This window comes from Alosa sapidissima, chromosome 16, assembly GCF_018492685.1.
Source record: "Alosa sapidissima isolate fAloSap1 chromosome 16, fAloSap1.pri, whole genome shotgun sequence".
NCBI lineage: Eukaryota > Metazoa > Chordata > Actinopteri > Clupeiformes > Clupeidae > Alosa > Alosa sapidissima.
This window is the reverse complement of record NC_055972.1, coordinates 12,915,074-12,934,787: the sequence shown is the minus strand read 5'-3', so window position 1 is coordinate 12,934,787 and position 19,714 is coordinate 12,915,074. Positions and strand designations below refer to the sequence as shown.

Sequence of the window (19,714 nt, the reverse complement as noted above, 5' to 3'; positions counted from 1 at the left end):
TGTGATTGATTGTGTGTGTGTATGTGTGTGTGTGAGTGTGCGTGTGCTCATGCTTACTCCTCCTCTTTCTCCCTCTTTGTGTGGCAGGTTGGTGTGGTGTTGCACTACTCCTCTCTCTCTACCATGCTGTGGCTTGGCGTCACAGCCAGGAACATCTACAAGCAAGTGACCAAAAAGCCCACGCAGCCTCAGGATGGAGACGCCCCGACGCACCAGCCGAAATCACCTATGCTGAGGTACGACCTCTACCTGGCCTCACTCCCCCCAGAGAACTTTCTAGAAAAAGGGTTAAAATCGGCCTGTTGTTTACCAAGCCGCCAGATAGTCAATCATGGTGCTCGCAGTCTATTCAAAGGCAAAAAGGGCTGATTAGAGACTGTGCTAGGATTTGGCTCTCAGTGGATGTGATTTCTGTTCACTTTCTTTTGAAAACTAAGTGCTTTTTTTACTTGGGACTGAAAGACACTTTTTTTTATTCTCCTGGCAATCAAGGCCTCAGCAAGTGATTGAGTGTTGCTATGATTGTGGTTGAGCCTGGTGTAGAGAGAGAGAGCGACAGACAAACAGAGAGAGAGAAAAGAGAGAGAGAGAGAGAGAGAGAGAGAGGAGAGAGAGAGAGAGAGAGAGGCATGAGAGGATTATGTTTGGCGAAGGGAGAGTTTAAGCGGCTAACGCCTACTCACACGCATGCAGCAGGGGCAGACTGCTAAGCCTGAGCTCCAGTTGCGTTAACGCTGCTGCTGATGTTTAACCTTGACTTTAGCCTCATATTGATGACATGCTAGTGCGTCCATCTAATGCTAACGCTATCCCCGTAGAGTGCAAAGACAAGGTGGTAGCGCCTCTGGTGTTGTGTTTATGCTGTTCGTACACATGTCTGTGGCTCACCAGAGACAAGGACGAAAGGAGCCTTGTCTGCAGCGGTGGTGATAAAACAACATGGTGCTAGTGGTGCCTACGATTACACAGTGTTTCCCATACATTGACTTATTTGTAGCGGCCACCACTCAATGATTTTCCAGGTTGTACTAAATCATGCTTAAATCTGGTTAGCATCATAACCACGCTGTGCTAATTTGTTAAAAACTGTTGCATTCAAGTTAATTCTGCAAACCAACCACCACAAATGGAATTCAGTTTTCTCGGAGACACTGGATTAGCAACCTGTGCATGTACACCCTAGAGGAGCAACATATAGCTACTACATCTTTGTGCTGTCTCACCAGCTCAAGAATTGGCTTGAATGACCATCCTGACCATCAAGCTGAGATTGAACATTGTTCATGTGAACAATCAAACTTCAGTGAACGCTAAAATGCTATATCTACTTACTGTGCTGTCCCGCTGAGTGCAAGCCTCATTGTTAAATATAGAAGTGTGTGTGATGTGAATGTGTGTGTAATGGACTCCATGACAAGTCTTTTTTTTAGGCAAATGGGACTATTATCCAATAGAAGCCTTTCATCATCAGCGCGCCAGCTTGTGTTTGCACCATGCTGTCGTATGGCGTTATTGTTGGAGGCTCTGCTGTATTCCCCCTCCAGTCAAAGGGGCCGTTAGCCTGCATCTGTTAGGCACCTTACTACCAGGCAAGTACAGATGTGCCAGTAATGCTTAATGGCTCAGACAGAGAACGTACGCCACGTGATTCAAGACCCTCTTTGTGTGTTGCAGGATCAGAATGGTGTCTTTTTGCTTGAGTTAGTCTGCAGGGAGAGATGTGTTAGTAACGATGGATAGCTAAAGAATATGTCTCTCATGGGATGCAAGTGTTTTTGCAATGAGGTTTGTGACTGCTAGCTTGACTTAGAGTGTGTACATCTGTGGGTGCAGTACAGTGATGTGCCCTCAGAACCCCACAGTTCGAGCTTTTATAAATGTTATCATCTAAAGTATGTTGGGTGGCAGAGGTAAGATGGCATCTACAGGGACCGGTCTGGTTAGGCCCACTTATACACAGTATCTTCATGAGGCAAATAAATGTTTATACTTTGAAATGTTAAAAGTGTTCCCTCATGTGAAAGGCCAAATTGGCTTTAATTTATTTTTAAAAGTTAAAGAATATTGGGTATGTGGATGTTTTGGTTTTTAGTGGGGAATGAAGGGCAGGAGGGAACAACACTTGGTGGTTCCTATGGGGGTTTAGCCACCCTGTGGAGGGGTATCTAGAGAGACCCTCTTCAGCAGTCGCAGATTTAATTGCCTCTCTCACCTGTGAGGCTGCGGAGATCCAGAGTGCTCGTTCCAGCGTGGGGATTTACTCTGCGCTTATCTCTCCTGGGATGACTTTTTCCCTCTGATGAGCTTAAGCCTGCAACCAGCCCTTAATGCCGCCTCCCCATGTTTATTTATTTTTTTATTTTCTGTTTATTTATGTGCTTGTTTGTTTGTTTGTTTTGCTTACTCTGCCAGTGCTGTGCTGTGCACACTGATGTGGGGATCAACCAGAGGTCGGAGTCTCTCCCTTTCGGTTAACCGGGGACTGGGTATATCCCAAACAAAACAGGAACTGGAGTGTGTGTATGTGTGTGTGTGTGTGTGTGCGCAGTGTTTCCCAGAGAATTGAATTCCATTGTGGTGGTTGGTTTGCAGAATTAACTTGAATGCAACAGTTTTTAACAAATTAGCACAGCGTGGTTATGATGTTAACCAGATTTAAGCACGATTTAGTACAACCTGGAAAATCATTGTGTGGTGGTCAATGTTGATATTGTGGTGGGCCGCCACAAATAAGTCAATGTATGGGAAACACTGGTGTGTGTGTGTGTGTGTGTGTGTGTGTGTGTGTGTGTGTGTGTGTCTGTGTGTGTGTGTGTGTGTGTGTGTGTGTGTGTGTGTGTGTGTGTGTGTGTGTGCATGTGACAGAAGGAGAGAGAGTTTGTGTGTGTGCATATCCATGTGCATGTTTGATAGAAACCCCTTCATGAACAGTAGTCAGTCTTTGTTTACATGACTGAAGGTGGGCGATCATTTCCATGTCACCTTCCGTCACATTTCAGTGTAGGTAACTTTGGGCACTGACTGCCACTGTGCCTGTGTACTGTTCACTGTTTCTCACTACAGCCAACCACTGTAGTTTATCTTCAGCTGAGACGCTGTTTCTGCAGGATTCCTGAGAACTGGCTAAAGACTAGGAAAAGGAAATGGATAGGGAGTCATGTTTGCCATAAACGTTCGACCACTGTTTGCCAGATTTAAATGCACCTCAGGTGTGGTCTGTCACCTCAGGTGCGGTCAAGTTCAGCTAGAAGAGAGAGACAGAGGAAGAGAGAATAATTGTGCATGGGAATTCATCAGTTTGACAGATTGAATGTATTTAAAATATGACAGTCCATTAGGCAACATTTTTTGTTCCAATTACTGTCTGAATCAGAAAAAATGGATCTCATAGAATGTCTTCTGAGAATATCAGTGCTGATGTCTGCTAACAAGCGTAGAAAATGCAATGAAGAGAAATACTTATGTAACAAACGCCTTTTTCATTAGCCACGTTTACACAGTTTTTTTTTGTCGTTCCGATTAAACTATTCCGGTTGAAATATTAGTGCTGTCTGTTTACATGGGGTACGTAAACGATCAGATGCTCTCAAGCGCTTTAGAATCGTTGATCGGAATAGCCGTTGTTGCCTACTTTTCCTTGAGAAGATACAGCGGACAATCCGATTGACCGTATGCATGGCTGTTCAATCGGAATAGGAACGGACTACACCACCTCTTTCATTCTGATTAAAATTCTAATCGGATCAGGCGTTTTTATTCTGATTGAGGTGTTTATGAGAATCATTATTGCAATTTAGCCGTTATTCTATTTCTAATCGGATTAAAAGTGTCCATGTAAACGTGGCTATTGAGTCTGCAGGTAAATTTTGCTTTATCATAGTTAGCCTCCAGTCCCAGTCTGATCTGTTTTTTGTGTGTGGACTATAAGATGGTACACACGGCGCCCGATGAAAATGGTCTTCAGGGCTGTGTCTGTGTCAGTGGTATCATAAGAGCACATGTGTCAGACTAGTTCACAACAGATTTCATTGCATCCTTCACCTATTGTCACCCCGCTTGAAATCCATTTAACGCCCTGCTGCAGAATTGACTGTGGCACTGAGACACAGCACAGGGGTTTACACCGAAAGAGCCCTCTCTCCCTCCATCTCTACACCTGTCACTCACTCTCTCCTTGTTTATCCCTCCTCTTGGTTTCTCCGTTTTTGCTCTCCACTTTACTGTCTTTCCTCTGTCTTTCGAACATACACAAGCACATATAGATTTTCTTTCTCACACTCACTCTCTCTCTCTCTCCCTCTCTCTCTCTCTCCCTCACCCCATTTCCTTTGTTTCTTCGTATTCTGTTCTGTTCTGTTCATGTTTCTCTCCCAAAGTTAAAATCTTTATCGTCATAACCTTACAACTGTTTTACCAAAAAAAAAATGTCATCATGTGAATCTGAATAAATAGACATGCAACACATGGTGTTTTTTTCTTTGTCCAGTGGATTGTGGCCGACTGAAAGCCATAACTGTGAATGCTCCCCTGATATATATAACTGTTTGATGTGATTCGGTAGGGCCATTACATATCAAAAACGTGGAAAAAAATGTGGGTTTTTTTTACCTGGAAATGGAACAGATTTATTACCATCTCAATATATCAGAGTGAAAAATGTCCCTCTTGTCTAGACCTGCCCTTGTGTTCTTGTACCCTCTGTCTCTTTCTCTCTCCTGTATATTCCTCTCTTTTAATATCATCTTTTCCCCGCCTTGCCTTTAAACTGAGCTGATCCACCCCTCTCTCTCTCTCTCTCTCTCTCTCTCTCTCTCTCTGTACTGTATGTGTGTGTGTGTGTGTGTGTGTGTGTGTGTGTGTGTGTGTGTGTGTGTGTGTGTGTGTGTGTGTGTGTGTGTGTGTGTGTGTGTGTGTGCATGTGGGTTTGAGTGTGTGTGTGTATGTTTATGTGTATGTGCGTGCACATGCAAATGGGGGTTTTAGTGTGTGTATGTGTGTGCATGCATGTGGGTTTGAGCATGTGTGCGCACATGTATGTGTGTGTGCGTGAGCATGTGTGCGCACATGTATGTGTGTGTGTGTGCATGTGCATTTTGTGTGTTTGAGTGTGTGTGTGTGTATGTGTGTGTGTGTGTGCGCGCACATGCATGTGGGTTTTAGTGTGTGTGCGCGCGTGTGCATATGTGTGTTTGAGTGTGTGTGTTGGGAGCTGAGATTGGGCCTGGCTGAGCCCCTGTGATTGACTCTAATTCCCACTGTCAGAAGTGGCCGCAGTGCTGAGGACCAGCTACTGCTACAGCTGGAGAGACAAATCAATTTCTCCCGCTGCCGTTAAGACCCCCTCTCACACACATTTACACACGTGCTCACACACACACACACACACACACACACACACACACACACACACACACAAAGGCCAATATATCGCCAAATAGCAATGTTGTGATACCACCCATTTTCTTTTATTTAACCCTCTTGCTGGTGTGATTGAAATGACATGGCACCCCACAACAGAATTATGCATACACAGAGACATATCTCCCAAAAACACACACAAACAACACACACACACACACGCACACCACCATTTTATTCAAGAGCCTTTTTCACCTTTTATGTCGAGGGCCTTTGAGGCAACCCGTAATCATCCTGTGCATTATTGCATACCACAGCCTCTCCAGTGTCCCTGAGTACACTCCCCAGGAATATAATGGAGTTGCCTGAACAGCATATGTGATGCACAGTCCTATATGAAGATTCAGATGCATCTGTCCTGTGCATACTGTCAGTATATGGCCCACTGTCTCTCACTGTCTTGTCTTTTGTGGCATTCCTCTTGTTTAAATTTATGTTGTATTTTATGCATGTTCATGTTGCTCCTCAGGGACTTCCAGAAAAGTCTTTTCATAAATGTTTAATGCTGTAATGACCATAAAGCTGAATTGAGCTGGTTATGTGAGGAGATGGTGGTGATCACCCTACTGAGAGCGCGTTAGGTAGGAGTGTGTGAGGGGGGTGAGGGGGGTGCGTAGGTGGGATGTGTGTGTGTGTGATGCGGCAGCGGGTCAGTAACGAAGCAAAACAATGTTGTGGATTTGTCCACGACGGGGGTTGGGGGCGGGGGGGGGGGGGGGGTTGCACCATCACGTGGGCTAAATGTCAACCGCACTTGGGGAGTGATGCTCTACCTATCTGGGCTGGAGGATGTTGGAGAAACTGTGTATGAGACGTGAGAGAGAGAGAAAGAGTGAAGAGAGAGATAGAGGAAATAGGGTAAGAGAGATTGAGAGAGAAAGAGAGAGTGAATACAAATTAGAGAGAGGGAGAAAGAGACAAGGAAGGAGAGGAAGAGAATGCGCCTCTCGCTCGGGGTGCATTCACTGTCTATTTATATCATCAGATTTGTTGTGCATGAACTTCTCTTAAAAGCCTTTGGTGGCGGCGCTGCCATTTTGTGGGTTGTTTTGAAAAGGCGAAGTAGCATGCAGGGAGGGGAGGTCTTTTTTTCCAGCCGTACACTGATGAAAGGAACACAGACCGCCGCCGTGGTGAGAGCTGGCTCATACATCACAACGCACATAAACACAAACACAAACACAGATACACACCCACACAAATACAAGCACACACAAACACAAGCTCAAGGGTACATGCACACACACACACACACACACACACACACACACACACACACACACACACACACACACACACACACACACACACACACACTTTTCTCTTCCTGACCTCTCGTCTCTCTGTCTCATGCATTTCCCTAAATCCCATATCCTCTTCGTCCTGCTTTTGCTCCCTATGCAACTCTCCTCACACTCTGGGTCAGCCTTTAAGGTGTATGTGTGTGTGTCCTATATTTGCATGTGTGTGTTGCATGTGTGTATCCATGTGTGTTGAGGCGATAGAAAGCGACAAGATGATGGAAAGTGTTTTATTAGTGGGACTCGCGTGAGAGAGGGGCAGAAGATGTCAGAGGATATCTGGAGCTGAGTGGACAGGAGGGAGAGTAGATCCTGGAGGAGGAGAATACAGACAGTGAGCATAGAGGGATTGTGGGATTGAGGAAGACAGTGAGGATGGTGGGGAGACAAGACACCCCTGCAGTAGTGATTGCCTGGTGCATCAGGGAGAGGTGGTGGTGTGTGTCTGTGTGTGTGTACCTATGTGTGTACTGTGTACCTGTGTGTATGTGTTTTTGTTCGACTGTGTGTGTACGTGTGTGTACATGTGTGCGTGCGTGTCTGAGACTATGTTTGTGTCTGTCTGTGTCTGTGCATGTGTGTGTGTGTGTGAGAGACAGAGAGAATGATCTTTTTTGGTGCCCTTACTCTATCTCATTCTGGTCTCAGAATACCAACAAGCCCGATTGTATTCTCATTTCTCACATTCAGAGTGTCACATCATTTTGATCTGTATCACTGGGTATTGTTGCTATCCCCCTTCTCTCTCTCTCTTTTTTTCTTTCTCTCTATCACTCTCTCTCTCTCTCTGCTCTCCTGTGTGCAACTCTCTTTATTTCATCTTCTCACTGGCACTTTGCTGTTCAAGCTTTAATTTATTCTCTGTTATTTCTCTTGTGGACATTATCAGACTAAATCAGATCAAGTCTACAAATCAAATATGTCAGTCGGGTAAAGTACATTTTCTCTCTCCCTCTCTCTCTCTCTCTCTCTCTCTCTCTCTGTCGTTTTCTTATATAGGTTTTACCTAGTGAGTGGTGGGATCCCTTTCATTATCTGTGGAATTACTGCAGCCACTAATATTGAAAATTACGGAAGTGGAGAGCTAACACCATAGTAAGTGCTGTCATCTGATTTCTTTATCTTTAGGGAGATGGTCATGGTGCTTTTGTTGCTCTGGAAAATGACACACTTTTCAAAACAAACAAGTGTTTTTGCAGCAGAGAAACAAATTTTTTGACATGCATACCCACGAGCCACATTCTCACACAGCTCACCCACACATCTCTCTGCCCTGCACACACACATATCCTCCCACACACACACACACACACACACACACACATGCTTATTCTGTGACTGTCCATCTTCTCTCCTACATATGGTTTACTCTCCTCTTGTCCTAAGATGCTCTCAGCATACTCACATACAATCAAAGATTAATTCACTACCACCAATTAAAACACACAAACACTGGCACCTTCAAAATATTTGAATAGATAGATAGATAGATAGATAGATAGATACTTTATTGATCCCCAGGGAAAATTCAAGGTCTCAGTAGCATACAGACAACACACACACATTCACTAACAGCAGAAAAAGTAATTAAAAGTATATAATATAAAAACACAACTAAGCAATAAGGACAGTAGAAAATAAAGAATGTACTAAATATACTAAAATACAAATTATACTAACTAACACTTAATCTAAATCAATTCTATTTGGTATTGGAATTGGTGTTTGTTATATGTGAATGCTCCATCAAGATTGCTTCTCAGTTACATGGTACATGGAAATCTATCTATCTTCCTATCTATCTATCTATCTACCTATCTATATATATATATCTATCAGTCTGTCTGTCTGTCTATCTGTCTTTCTATCACCTTCACACATAAACACCTGCTCTTAGTTCTTGCTTCAGAGCCAACAGTCCTGACCTTTAACCCCTCCCACAGCTGCTGGATGGCGTGGGAGCCTAGCCTGGGGGCCTTCTATGGGCCGGTAGCCTTCATCGCCCTGGTGACGTGCATCTACTTCCTGGGCACCTTCATCCAGCTGCGCCGGCACCCGGAGCGCAAGTACGAGCTGAAGGCGTCCAGCGAAGAGCACCAGCGGCTAGCCTCAGGTGACCTGCCGCCCCACTGCCACCAGGGGCCTGAGCAGGGGGCCCCACCGGCATCTGCCGAGGTGGGCCGGGTCCACTGCGTGGGCGGCTGCGGCGTCAACCCGGCGCTGCTGGCCAACGAGCACTCGTTCAGCGCCCAGCTGAGCACGGCGGCCTTCACCCTCTTCCTGTTCCTGGCCACGTGGACGTTCGGCGCGCTGGCCGTCACTATGGGCCACTTCCTGGACATGATCTTCAGCTGCCTGTATGGGGCCTTCTCCGTCACCCTGGGCCTGTTCGTGCTCATCCACCACTGCGCCAAGCGCGACGACGTCTGGCACTGCTGGTGCTCCTGCTGTCCAGGCAGGCGAGGTGGTGGCCCGCGCCACGGTGGACACGGCGGCTGTTCGGGCCACGGCCACGGTCACGCACACGGCCCCGCGCACCACCACCACCACCACCATGGCCGGCTGAAGCAGCTGAACGTGAACGGGGACTCGTTGGCACACGGTGGGCCGCTGCTGCACTGCGGCCACCTGGACACGCAGTGCCCGGGGGTGGTAGGCGGCAAGGGCCTGCTGGGCGTGCACACGCGCGCGCCCTGCAAGCTGGGCGGCCTGCCCTCGCCCAACCCGGTCGCGGCCACGCACGTGGGACCGCCGTGCTGCACCGGGCTGCACTCGCAGCAGCTGCTGCCGGACGAGGACGCGGACGGCGAGGACGAGCCCACGGCGGCGCACGTGCTGCTCCACGCCGACCCCGAGGGCTACCGGCCGGCCATCCACCTGCACCGCTGCCTGAAGGGAGGCCCGGGCAGTACCGGCGGCAGCGTCAGGACTAAAGGCCGGCGCCTGAGTCGGCAGCGCGTGGGCGGTGGAAGCGAGCGAGAGTTCGCCTTCCACCTGCCCGCGGACTGTGGTGGCGGTAGTGGACACAGTTCGCGTGCCAACAGCCCGCACAGCATGCTGGACGCCGGGCATCACCACCACCACCACCACCACCCCGGCGGCGGCGGCGGGCACCACCTGTGCCACGTGGGCGCACACGAGCACGACCTGGGCTGCGACGACCCCCACCACCACCACCACCTCCACCACCACCACCACGCCGCCGGCGGCTGCCACGAGGGGCCCCACCACAGCTGCCACGCCGCCCTGTGCCACGCCCGGCACGCCTGCTGCGCCAAGGCCGAGCTCTTCCCCGCGCTGTGCCCGCCCGAACTGGTGGGCGACGCCGGGGCCTTCCTGTGCGGCTGCGGCAAGATGGCGCCGGCGGCGGCCGACGAGGAGCTGGGCATGGGTGGCCACCTGGAGATGCGGCCGCGCAGACAGTCGCTGCTGCAGAACCCCTCGCCCAGTCAGAATGGCATCCTCAAAAGCAGCACGCCCGAGAACGTCCTCTACCCGCTGGACAGCACGGGGAATATACGCACCGGCCCCTGGAAGAACGAGACTACTGTGTAGTTCAAGGGCTCTTTTTTGCCTAAAAAGAAAAAAGAAATAAAAAAACTGACGCAGTTGAGAAAAAGGCCCCCACCACCTCCTTTGCCCTGTCCCCTTAGGAAACCATATAACTTGGAAACCATCTGAGGGATTTGTTTTTGTTTGTTTGTTTTGGTCATTCAGTTTTTTTTTTTTTTTTTTGTTACTGTTCTCACTTCACGTTTTGGATAGTCTTTCATGGGCCGTTGTACAGGTTAATCAAACTTACTGAACTACTGGATTCGCAGCCTCCACAGGGTTGACTGTGCACACGTCAGTGTTTGGAGTCATGGTTATTACACTACCTTCATTTGGAGGTACAGGTGTGTGTTTTCACCTCACAGTGTGTGTATCTATGTGTGTAAGAGAGATGTAGAAAGAGAGAGAGAGAGAGAGAGAGTGTGTGTGTGTGTGTGTGTGTGTGTGTGTGTGTGTGTGTGTACGTGTATGGATACTTTAGTGTGTGTCTTCATGCATTTCAGCTCTAGTTGATATTTAATGAGTTTATTTTCACTCTCTAACTTATTGACAAAGGAGCCACTGACTCCATCCTTGGGTCTGATGATTTGAGCTTAGTACCTAGAGACTATAAAGTGACCCTGTTTCTAAGAGACCAACTCACCAGCAGTTTCAAGTGATTCATATTTTCATGATTTAAATAAAAAAAATGCTATATACTGTGAATAGCAACTAGAGAACACCTGCAGATGGCTTACAAAACAACAGATCGACTCCTGTCCGCTTTTTGTTGTCCACTTGTCTGTGGTGTGCCGAAAAAGTGCAAAACAAAGAGTCCACTTTAGACCACTTTAGGTCATTCCTCTACAGTGTTTGGAATCTATGATGTCTCTATGGTGTCTTAACTGTACTGTGCAATGACAACATATCCATTGTGCTAACCTCTGGTGCTAGAAGGACAGTTGTACACCTCTGTGTCCTTGTGGGTGAACCACAGCTGTAGCAAGACCGAGTCAGTTAGACATCACCCAGTCACTTGCTTATTGAGTTAGGAAAAAAACAAGAAAATGCTACTTAGTACAGTCACCCATTCAAATCTGTCTTTCAGCAGGGATTGTTGAGGAAATGACTTGATTGAGCAAAGTGTTTTTTTTTTTTTACTTTGTTCATTCATTTGTTTGTTTGTTTGATTTTAAGACCATGCGTGTGTTCACCCAATATGTTTCAATGTACAATGCAAAGAACAGGCATCACTAATTCCCATCTTGACCTAGTCCTCAGCATTACCGCCAGATTTTATATTTCATGTTGCACATATTCCAGCTCACCCTCTTGTTTCAGACAGAGAGGCATCCTCTTTGTCAGAAGTGTGGTGGTTAAGAGCATATGAGTACTTTCGATGCCATTCAGTCTGAAAATGACCCACACAAGGGGTATTACTTGTTACATTACTTGTAAAGGCACCACTTAGTGACTCATGAACGACAGAGTGACAGGCAACATTGGGTGGGATGTGTCACGAAAGCACTTGGTCATATGTTGTTTACTTCAGTGTTGTGGAATGAAGATACTTGTGTGTGTGTATGTGTCGAGGGTGTGTGTGTCAAGGGATAAGTGTGCAAATATATGCCAAGAGGAGGATTAGTCACATTTCCTCTCTGTTAACATGCTCCATCAAGCATCAGCTCTCCCCGTCACGTGAGAAGCATTGATCCTAACAGCCCTGTCTTTTGTAACAACACTTAAATCTATTAGCTAACACGGGTGTAGAGTGAGAGATATGAGAAAGGGAAAGTCTGGGCCCGTTAAATGATAATACTCAGTATCTGAGTTGAGGAAATATTATTAATATTATTGTTATTATTATTATTTTTATTAATGTTATTTTTAATTGAGTTGTTCCATGTCGCTCCCCGTTTGTGAAAATGCAAAACACTGTGAGATGTTTAGCACATATTGGCATAATGTCACATAGATTACGCCGTTACACAGATTCCCCTTAGTTCAATGATCATATCTATGATGAGGTCCAAGCAGAGGCTGAGTCAAAATTTATCTGGTTTGTAACTGTCTGACTTCACCTTGTGCTACAGTGGCTGTGAGTTATTATGGCCTGCAATTTGGCCTTGTCACCATGGGAACCACGATATTCTGGCAACCTCATGATTCAGTTTCCTAGACTGAAGCGTGTTATTTTACATTGCAAATGGAAGTCTGTTTTGTGGAGTTACACATATGGAAGTCTGTGGTTAATTGATGACAATTCAACCTTGAGGGAACCTTGAACATTTAAGCCTCAAATTGGGTTACAGAAATAAAAAGGGCATACCACCAGTGAGACGAATGCAGTCTTTAAATTGTCATTTTTTTCGTCTGTGATTTGCAAAGTAAAAATACTCTCCTTTCTTGCTTCCTCTCTCTCTCTTTGCCTCTTTCACTCTATTTCCTTCATTCTCTCCAACTCTCTGCTCCCCTCCCCTCCTCTCTCTCTTTCTTCCCCTCTCTCTCTCTCTCTCACTCTGTTTAACATTGAAGTTACTTCATCAAATGGTCAAGTTAATACTCTCCCACTAATGCTCCCCCTCATCATTATTTTAAAGGTTTGCTTTTTAAAAAACACAGCTCCTGGACTGTTTTCCTCCCTGTGTATGTGCATTTCTGTCAGATCTCTGTGCAAATGGCTTTTTGCAGGTTTATTTTCTGTGCTGCCAGCACTTTACTTTTTCACAGGGTCTCCTATGAGACATGCCCATAAGGCTCACATGCCAGTGCAGTTCAGCAATACTATACACTGTTCAGAGGTTTGAGGTCACTTAGAAATGTCCAGTCCACTCCATTATAGACAGAATACCAGCTGACCTACATGGTTCTTGCCTTGTTTGGAGCTGTGCTTTGGGTCACTGTCCTCGTTGGTTCCAATCTGGTGTCATTTACAGGGTGTCACTGACATTGCAAACTGGAGTAATAGCCTTCTTTCTTCAAGATTCCTTTTATCCAAACAAATGTACAAATGTCCCACTTTGCCACCAAAGCCCCCCCAGACCATCACTCTCCCTCCACCATGCTAGAGTAATGGAGTCAAGCACTCCCATAGAATTTAGCACTTTTTTCATGTCTTCTGTCCACTGTGTTATTTTGGTCATCTTAATCTTTTCTTTTTATTTACCAGTCTGACATAGACTTTTTTTTATTTACATCTCTCTCTAGAAGGCCATTTCTAAGTGACCCCTCACCGTCACCCCCGTGCCACTGCATCCATGACTCAAATAACATTTTTTTTCCCTTAGTAATACCCAGCTGCCACAATAATGTGTGTGTTTGTGTGCACGTGTGTGTATGTGTGAGTGTGAGTGTGTGTGCTGGCAGTGGGGGTAGCATGTCATATCTTTTGACAGCAGAGAAGACGATGGAGATGTCTGAAACAACCACTCCAGGGGGCCAGCTGCTTGTGTGTGTGTGTATGTGCGTGTGTGTGAGAGAGAGAGAAAGAGAGAGAGTGTCTGTGTGTGTCTGTCTGAATACCATATGATGGGACCCTATGTTTCAGAGTAGGCAGTTTTACGGAAATTATTGGATTTTGCTTGATGTCTCTGTATGTGTGTGTGTGTGGTGGGGGGGGGTAGCATGTCTTTGGACTGTCACAAATCACACAGGGCATGACAGGCTCATGAGATGGTAGAACACATTTGAAATGCAGCTGGCCCATCTCACTCAAGGCCAGTACACACACACACACACACACACACAGTCAGAAGCTTGCAGCCAATGGTAATACACAGCCGTGCTTTTATTTTGAGATGCAGCCATGGATACATATCAGACTGAGAGTGTGACAGGCACCCTGCAGCCACTATTAGCTTGCCTGTGTGTGTGTGTGTGTTTGTGTGTGTGTGACTGATTCTTACTGAAAGCCATATTTCTGCAAATTTCACCATACAAACAAGAACAGAAAAAAACAGTGGTCAGATCTTGCAGTGTTTCCATGACATTTTCAGCACATCACATTACTGTGAACAAACACTGCAAACCTTTCCCATATCTACAAGTGATATGTGCATTATTCTTTCTGTAAGTCAAAACAAAAACTGCTCTAATTAATCAAAGCAGGCACAGCTCACTGGTTGGGGTCATGTCCTGGTCACCCAGTCAGATCTACAGCAGCAGGTGGTGTGTTTCCTCACTGTTCCTGGATCAGCTGTGCAGAGGAAGGGGATGACCCATGGACTGTGACGTTGTGCCGGTGGGAAAGCCTCAGGGCTATTTCCAGAGCATCTGTAGATCCGGGCCGTCTGGAATGTCCTTGCCAATGCCACAGGCCGCATTGTCATGCCGAGGGGAAAACTGGACGGTGGAAGCAGTCCCCTAACATACACACACACACACACACACACACACACACACACACACACACACACACACACACACGTACATGTACAACACACACACACACGCGTAAGGCGACTTGGAGGGAGAAGAGAAACATGGCCTCCAGAACCTGCTGCATGGCATATGAATCGAGATAAAAGAAGACAGCGGTGGTATTTATGTGACAATTACCAGCTTTCAGATTTAGCCACTTTTCTAGCATCTGTTGCCGTGGCACCCCCCTCATCAAGCAAATCGCTCCAGACAGCCACTCTCTGGCAACATCCGAACGGTTTTCAAAAACAAACACGTGGCTGGGAAGCAATCCCTTTAATTGGCCCTCAAAGTGTCAACTGTTGTCAAATCCCCTCTGGCCTATGGAGCAGGTAGGTCTTTTCCATTTCACCATGTTTTTTTAGCGTCTGGAAGATCACAGTAAAACACTTCGATCTGATTTGAGTAGTGTTGCAACCCTTCACTGTGTACTTATGTGAAATGCAGCTCAGACAGAGAGAGAGAGTGCTTTGAAGATTGGAACAGGGTTATGAAATATCTGACAAATCATTGTCATCATTTTACTGTCACTGTCTGTCCATGCAAAGGGCGTCCATCAAAGGATGCCTTCAAAACCCTTGATGGTGATGGTTCACTTCCTATCACATACTCTGAATAATTGAAACATCTCTTTGTAAAGGACAAGGTGAACAAATTACATTCCTTTGACCATGAACCATGGGGTGGACTAGTCATCATTTGATATAATGGGAACCCAGGCTCCCTAGATGTGGTCTAAAGATCAGTCTATCTATGATAAAAAATGTATATCCAGAAGATGAATTGACCATTCCATTTATCAATCCAGTTGGGAAACACCTGTCACATAGTTCACCTATGCTCAGATGTACTGGGGCTCTGCTGTGATGAAGTTATTGAAGGACCTATTACTTACCTAATGCAAGGGAACAGTGACTATTGAGAGAGAACCTCCTCTGGTCAGTGACTTATGAAGGGGGCACAGCTATGAAGTATGCAAATGATGCCATCAATGTTAGAAGACTGATGATGTCATCTGAGCTTCAGCTGTAGATATATGGGAGTCCATGCCAAGCACTGACAGACCTGCAGCGGTAAGGCAAGATGCTGTTCCAACGGTTAATGAAAAAAGCAGCCCAAGACAAATTGTAATCACCATGCTAATGCAGTTTGTTACACACACACACACACACACACACACACACACACATGTATGCACAGACTGGCTGGAATAAAAAGGTGAGAGGAGAACAGGGAAGAGAGAAAATCGAGCTAATTCAGTTAATTGGGCCTTGATTAGATTGAACAGATGGAGGGAAGAGAGAGAGAGAGAGAGAGAGAGGGCAAATAATACCGACAGACAGGAAGAGAGAAATACAGAGAATGAGAGAGAGAGAGAGAGAGACCTCTAGAGCACTTACTTCCCATATGCCTGCTCCCACAGGTTTTTGGGCGACAATCATAATAGAGCAATCACAGATCAACAACCTGGGGGATGCAAACATAGTGTGTGAGTTTGTATGTGACTGAAGAGAGAGAGAGAGAGAGAGACAGAGAGAGCTCCTAAAAGATACTGAAGGCAATTAATGCCAACCCCAATCACAGTCCACTCTCCTCTGTGCACCTGTCTCTCTGACTGGGATGACTGCAGGGGTTAGCCAACACCTTTCCCATTTTCCATTGTTTTCTTTGACTGTAGGATCCTGCACCACCACCACCACCACCCTTCTCTTGGATTTCGAGGCAAGTAGCTTTGAAGGGCTTAACAGCACTCTTAACACCTCCCCTGATGCAGCTCCAAGAGATGTTGATGTTTTGTTTGTCTTTGGTCCCCCGTCTCTTTCTTCTTCTTCTATTGTTTTTTGGGTCAGCTCCCTTGTCTCCTTCCACGGAACATGCGCACGTAGAGTGCAAGGAGCTTTCTGGGAGAGAAAAGACGACGGTCTGCCTCAGCCTGCCCAAGCGCTCGGCGCCTGCAACGCTCCCTCTGCTTTCCATGCTCATTTCTCTCCTAATTTATCATGCACTCTCTCTCTCTCTCTCTCTCTCCCTCTCTCTCCCTCCCCCCTCTCCCTCCATCTCTCTCCCTCTCTCTCTCCCTCCATCTCTCTCCCCCCCCCCCCCCCTCTCTCTCTCTCTCTCTCTCCCCTTGATCCCAATCCCCTGCGGAGGCAAGTGGGTGTTTTCTCAAATATCGGCGCTGGCCGGGTGGGTACAGTAAGCCTGCGAGACCACACTCTGTGGTTTGAAATAAATCTGTTCTTGATGGTGGTGTTTTTTATATAGTGGGTCAAGGTTGAATGGTGGTGCCATGTAAGATGCATTGGCAGTGGTTGCTATGTGCAGTTGCTTTACTGGAATGCCTGCTGACGTTTTCACGCCAGCTATGAGATGAAGACAAATTGCTTCAGGCCCATCACGTTGACACGTTGAAATGGGGTTCACACAATAATCATGTGCACCAAGGTTTGTATATGCAGAACTTCATTGATACATTGCACATACACACACACATAGCGAGAGAGATTGTGATGTGTTCATTTGTCATACAATCACATGTAACTGATTTTAACAAAACAAACTTTTTTTAAGTCAGTATAAAAACTCACAGCATACAATATGCTGAGTAATGGTGTACTGCCATCTAGTGGAAAAAGAGAGCCAGTAGCCATAAACCACCTCTTTCCCCTAATAGGCCTTTGAGGAATTGCTGTGCAAAACGCTTTGCTAGCTATTCACATGATAGACATGTCAATAGGCTCGTCAAAACACAGATTAACCTGAATGCAGTGTGAAAATGGAAAACGTGTCACGACACAAAGGAATCAGGAAGACACCCTGTGTGTTAGGCTGGGCAATCCCCAGACGGGCTGCAGCAAATCAGCACAGGTGCTGAGGGATACACGCGCCGTGTCAAATCTGTCATTAAAAACAGTCATGGATGTTTAGCCCTCTCCGGCCTCCTGGCAGATGCTGGGGCACTAGCCTTTCTCTCTCTCTCTCTCTCTCTCTCCAAGCTGGAGAGTGGGATGGCAGGTATTCCATCCTGAGTCGGGCTCAGGGCCAGCTTTCCAGCTCTCTAAATTACTGTCTGCTTAAGACCTGCTGGACTGATTTCATTGAATTTGTTCAGGGAAACATTAGCTGGGTGGACTAATTAAGTCTTTAGATGAAAGTGAAAAATGGCTGGCCGGGCAGCTCACAAATCCTGCTGAACAGTTGATGTGTTGGCTCAGTGCTTTTTACAAGGCTCGGCTAAATTTCTTTTGTTTTTGCTTCAGACATTTGTTGCTTTTTCTTGACAGGGATGCTAATATAATCTCTTCTCTAGACTAGATATTTTGGACTTAGTTCTGACTTAACTGTGTCTAGGAGACGTGATAATGATGATTAATATTTGGCTGAATGTCTCACTGCCCACACATTGGCAAAAAGAAGAAAAAAAGAAGAGAAGAGGAGGAGGAAGAAAAAAAACTGTGTCGTGCACTGCCTTGAAAAAAGAAAGGAGAAAAGACCACGCAGATGGAAAAGAAAATCTTCACACCCACTAACGCGGGGACTGTAGAGCTTTGAGTCTTTGACATCAAGGGAAATGGTGACACGGCGCCTAGAGCTTGCATGCTTAAGTAGGCCTGTTTCTCTGAAACTTAAGAGCTGCGCCACACAAACAGGGATCGCTGAGGTACTCTCTCTGCAGTCACGACCGACTGCAACGCACCACTGTCCTCCCTTTTTACAGAAATTGTCAACCCATCTTTTGTGACTGGGGGCATTTTCCATGCCCATTTGATGTCAGCGTGGGCATTCTCATGCCCATTTGGTATGACCGTGGACATTTCCATGCTGATTTGCTGTAACTGCTCAATACCAACCCAGCAACAGACAGATCAGTCAGTAAGTGAAGTAGGATGAGGCCGATTTGTATGTCCAGACTATGTTTTTGGAATGAGGTTGTTTTTCGGTAGTCAATTTGAAAGACTGCTCAGCTCCTGGTGATCATAATAATGAGATGGTGCTGTGCTGTATCATTCTGTAAAAGCACACCCAACTATTAAGGACAGTGCTTGTGTTCTAGTCGAACCATTTGTGCAAAGGCACCTTCCCTCTGCCTATAAGAAATGTGCATTTTAGATCATTAACATCTTCAACAATTTGGATTCTTCCTCTGAATGTTTCTTTCTCAGATGCACCATGAGGACACTCTGCTGTGTTTACTCTACGTTGTGTATGCATATCACCCACAGGTTACATAAACTACAGTCAGAATTAGTCACATTAGAACTTTAGCATACCTCAAATCTCAAAATTCAACCTCCCTAAAAAACATACCCTGGAAAATCCTGGCAAATCACAGCAATATGAAACTCAGAGCAACACTTCACTGCCATCTACTGGAGTGGAAGCATATAGGCAAAGTTATTTATCATTTGCATGTAGGGATGTAACGATTACCGGTATAATGGTAAACCGTGATAAAAATGTTGACGATAACAATTACCGTTTTCATTTCAAATATCATGATTATCACGGTTGATTACCACGGTGTGGAAACCGTGTGTTTAATCCTTCCCAGCTTCATCTGAGCCTGCTTTTGACATACAGTAGGCCTGGTACAATAAAACAAAACTGGTACCCTACTGATTCTGTTATCTACTTGATGAATTTACCTGTGATTCGGATTTGGCTTCACATGCAAAACATGCACTGTATCATGTAGCCACTCTGCGTGTTTTTATGTGCGTGTACATTAAATCCATTCCACTCATGTTATCAGGAGAATACCGTAGCCTAAAGTTTTATTTCGAACACTTACTTTGATCCATATAACAGAAATAGCAAACTCCAAGTCATATATTTTGTAATATAGTAAATGCTGTCACACTTTTTGAAACTATTTCAGCTTGTGTAGGCATATTAGTGCTTTCTGAACATATTGAACACACTTTTAAAAATACCGCGATAATACCGAAAACCATGATAATTTTGGTCACTCTAACCATGAGATGAAATTTTCATACCGTTACATCCCTATTTGCATGTAAGGCCAATCAACAATAGTCTCTCTA

The 19,714-nt window shown here is 45.8% G+C and overlaps 1 protein-coding gene across 1 annotated transcript in view; it reads left to right on the top strand.

Moving 5' to 3' along the window:
* Positions 1–10,274, top strand: part of LOC121685590 (adhesion G protein-coupled receptor A1) — a 79,549-nt gene extending 69,275 nt beyond the window's left edge. Inside the window, exons 10-12 of the mRNA XM_042066190.1 lie at positions 88–236; positions 7,719–7,814; positions 8,663–10,274. Of these exons, the coding sequence (XP_041922124.1) occupies positions 88–236; positions 7,719–7,814; positions 8,663–10,274 (1,857 nt within the window). The remainder of the gene's footprint in view (positions 1–87; positions 237–7,718; positions 7,815–8,662) is intronic.
* Positions 10,275–19,714: the final 9,440 nt, after the last annotated feature.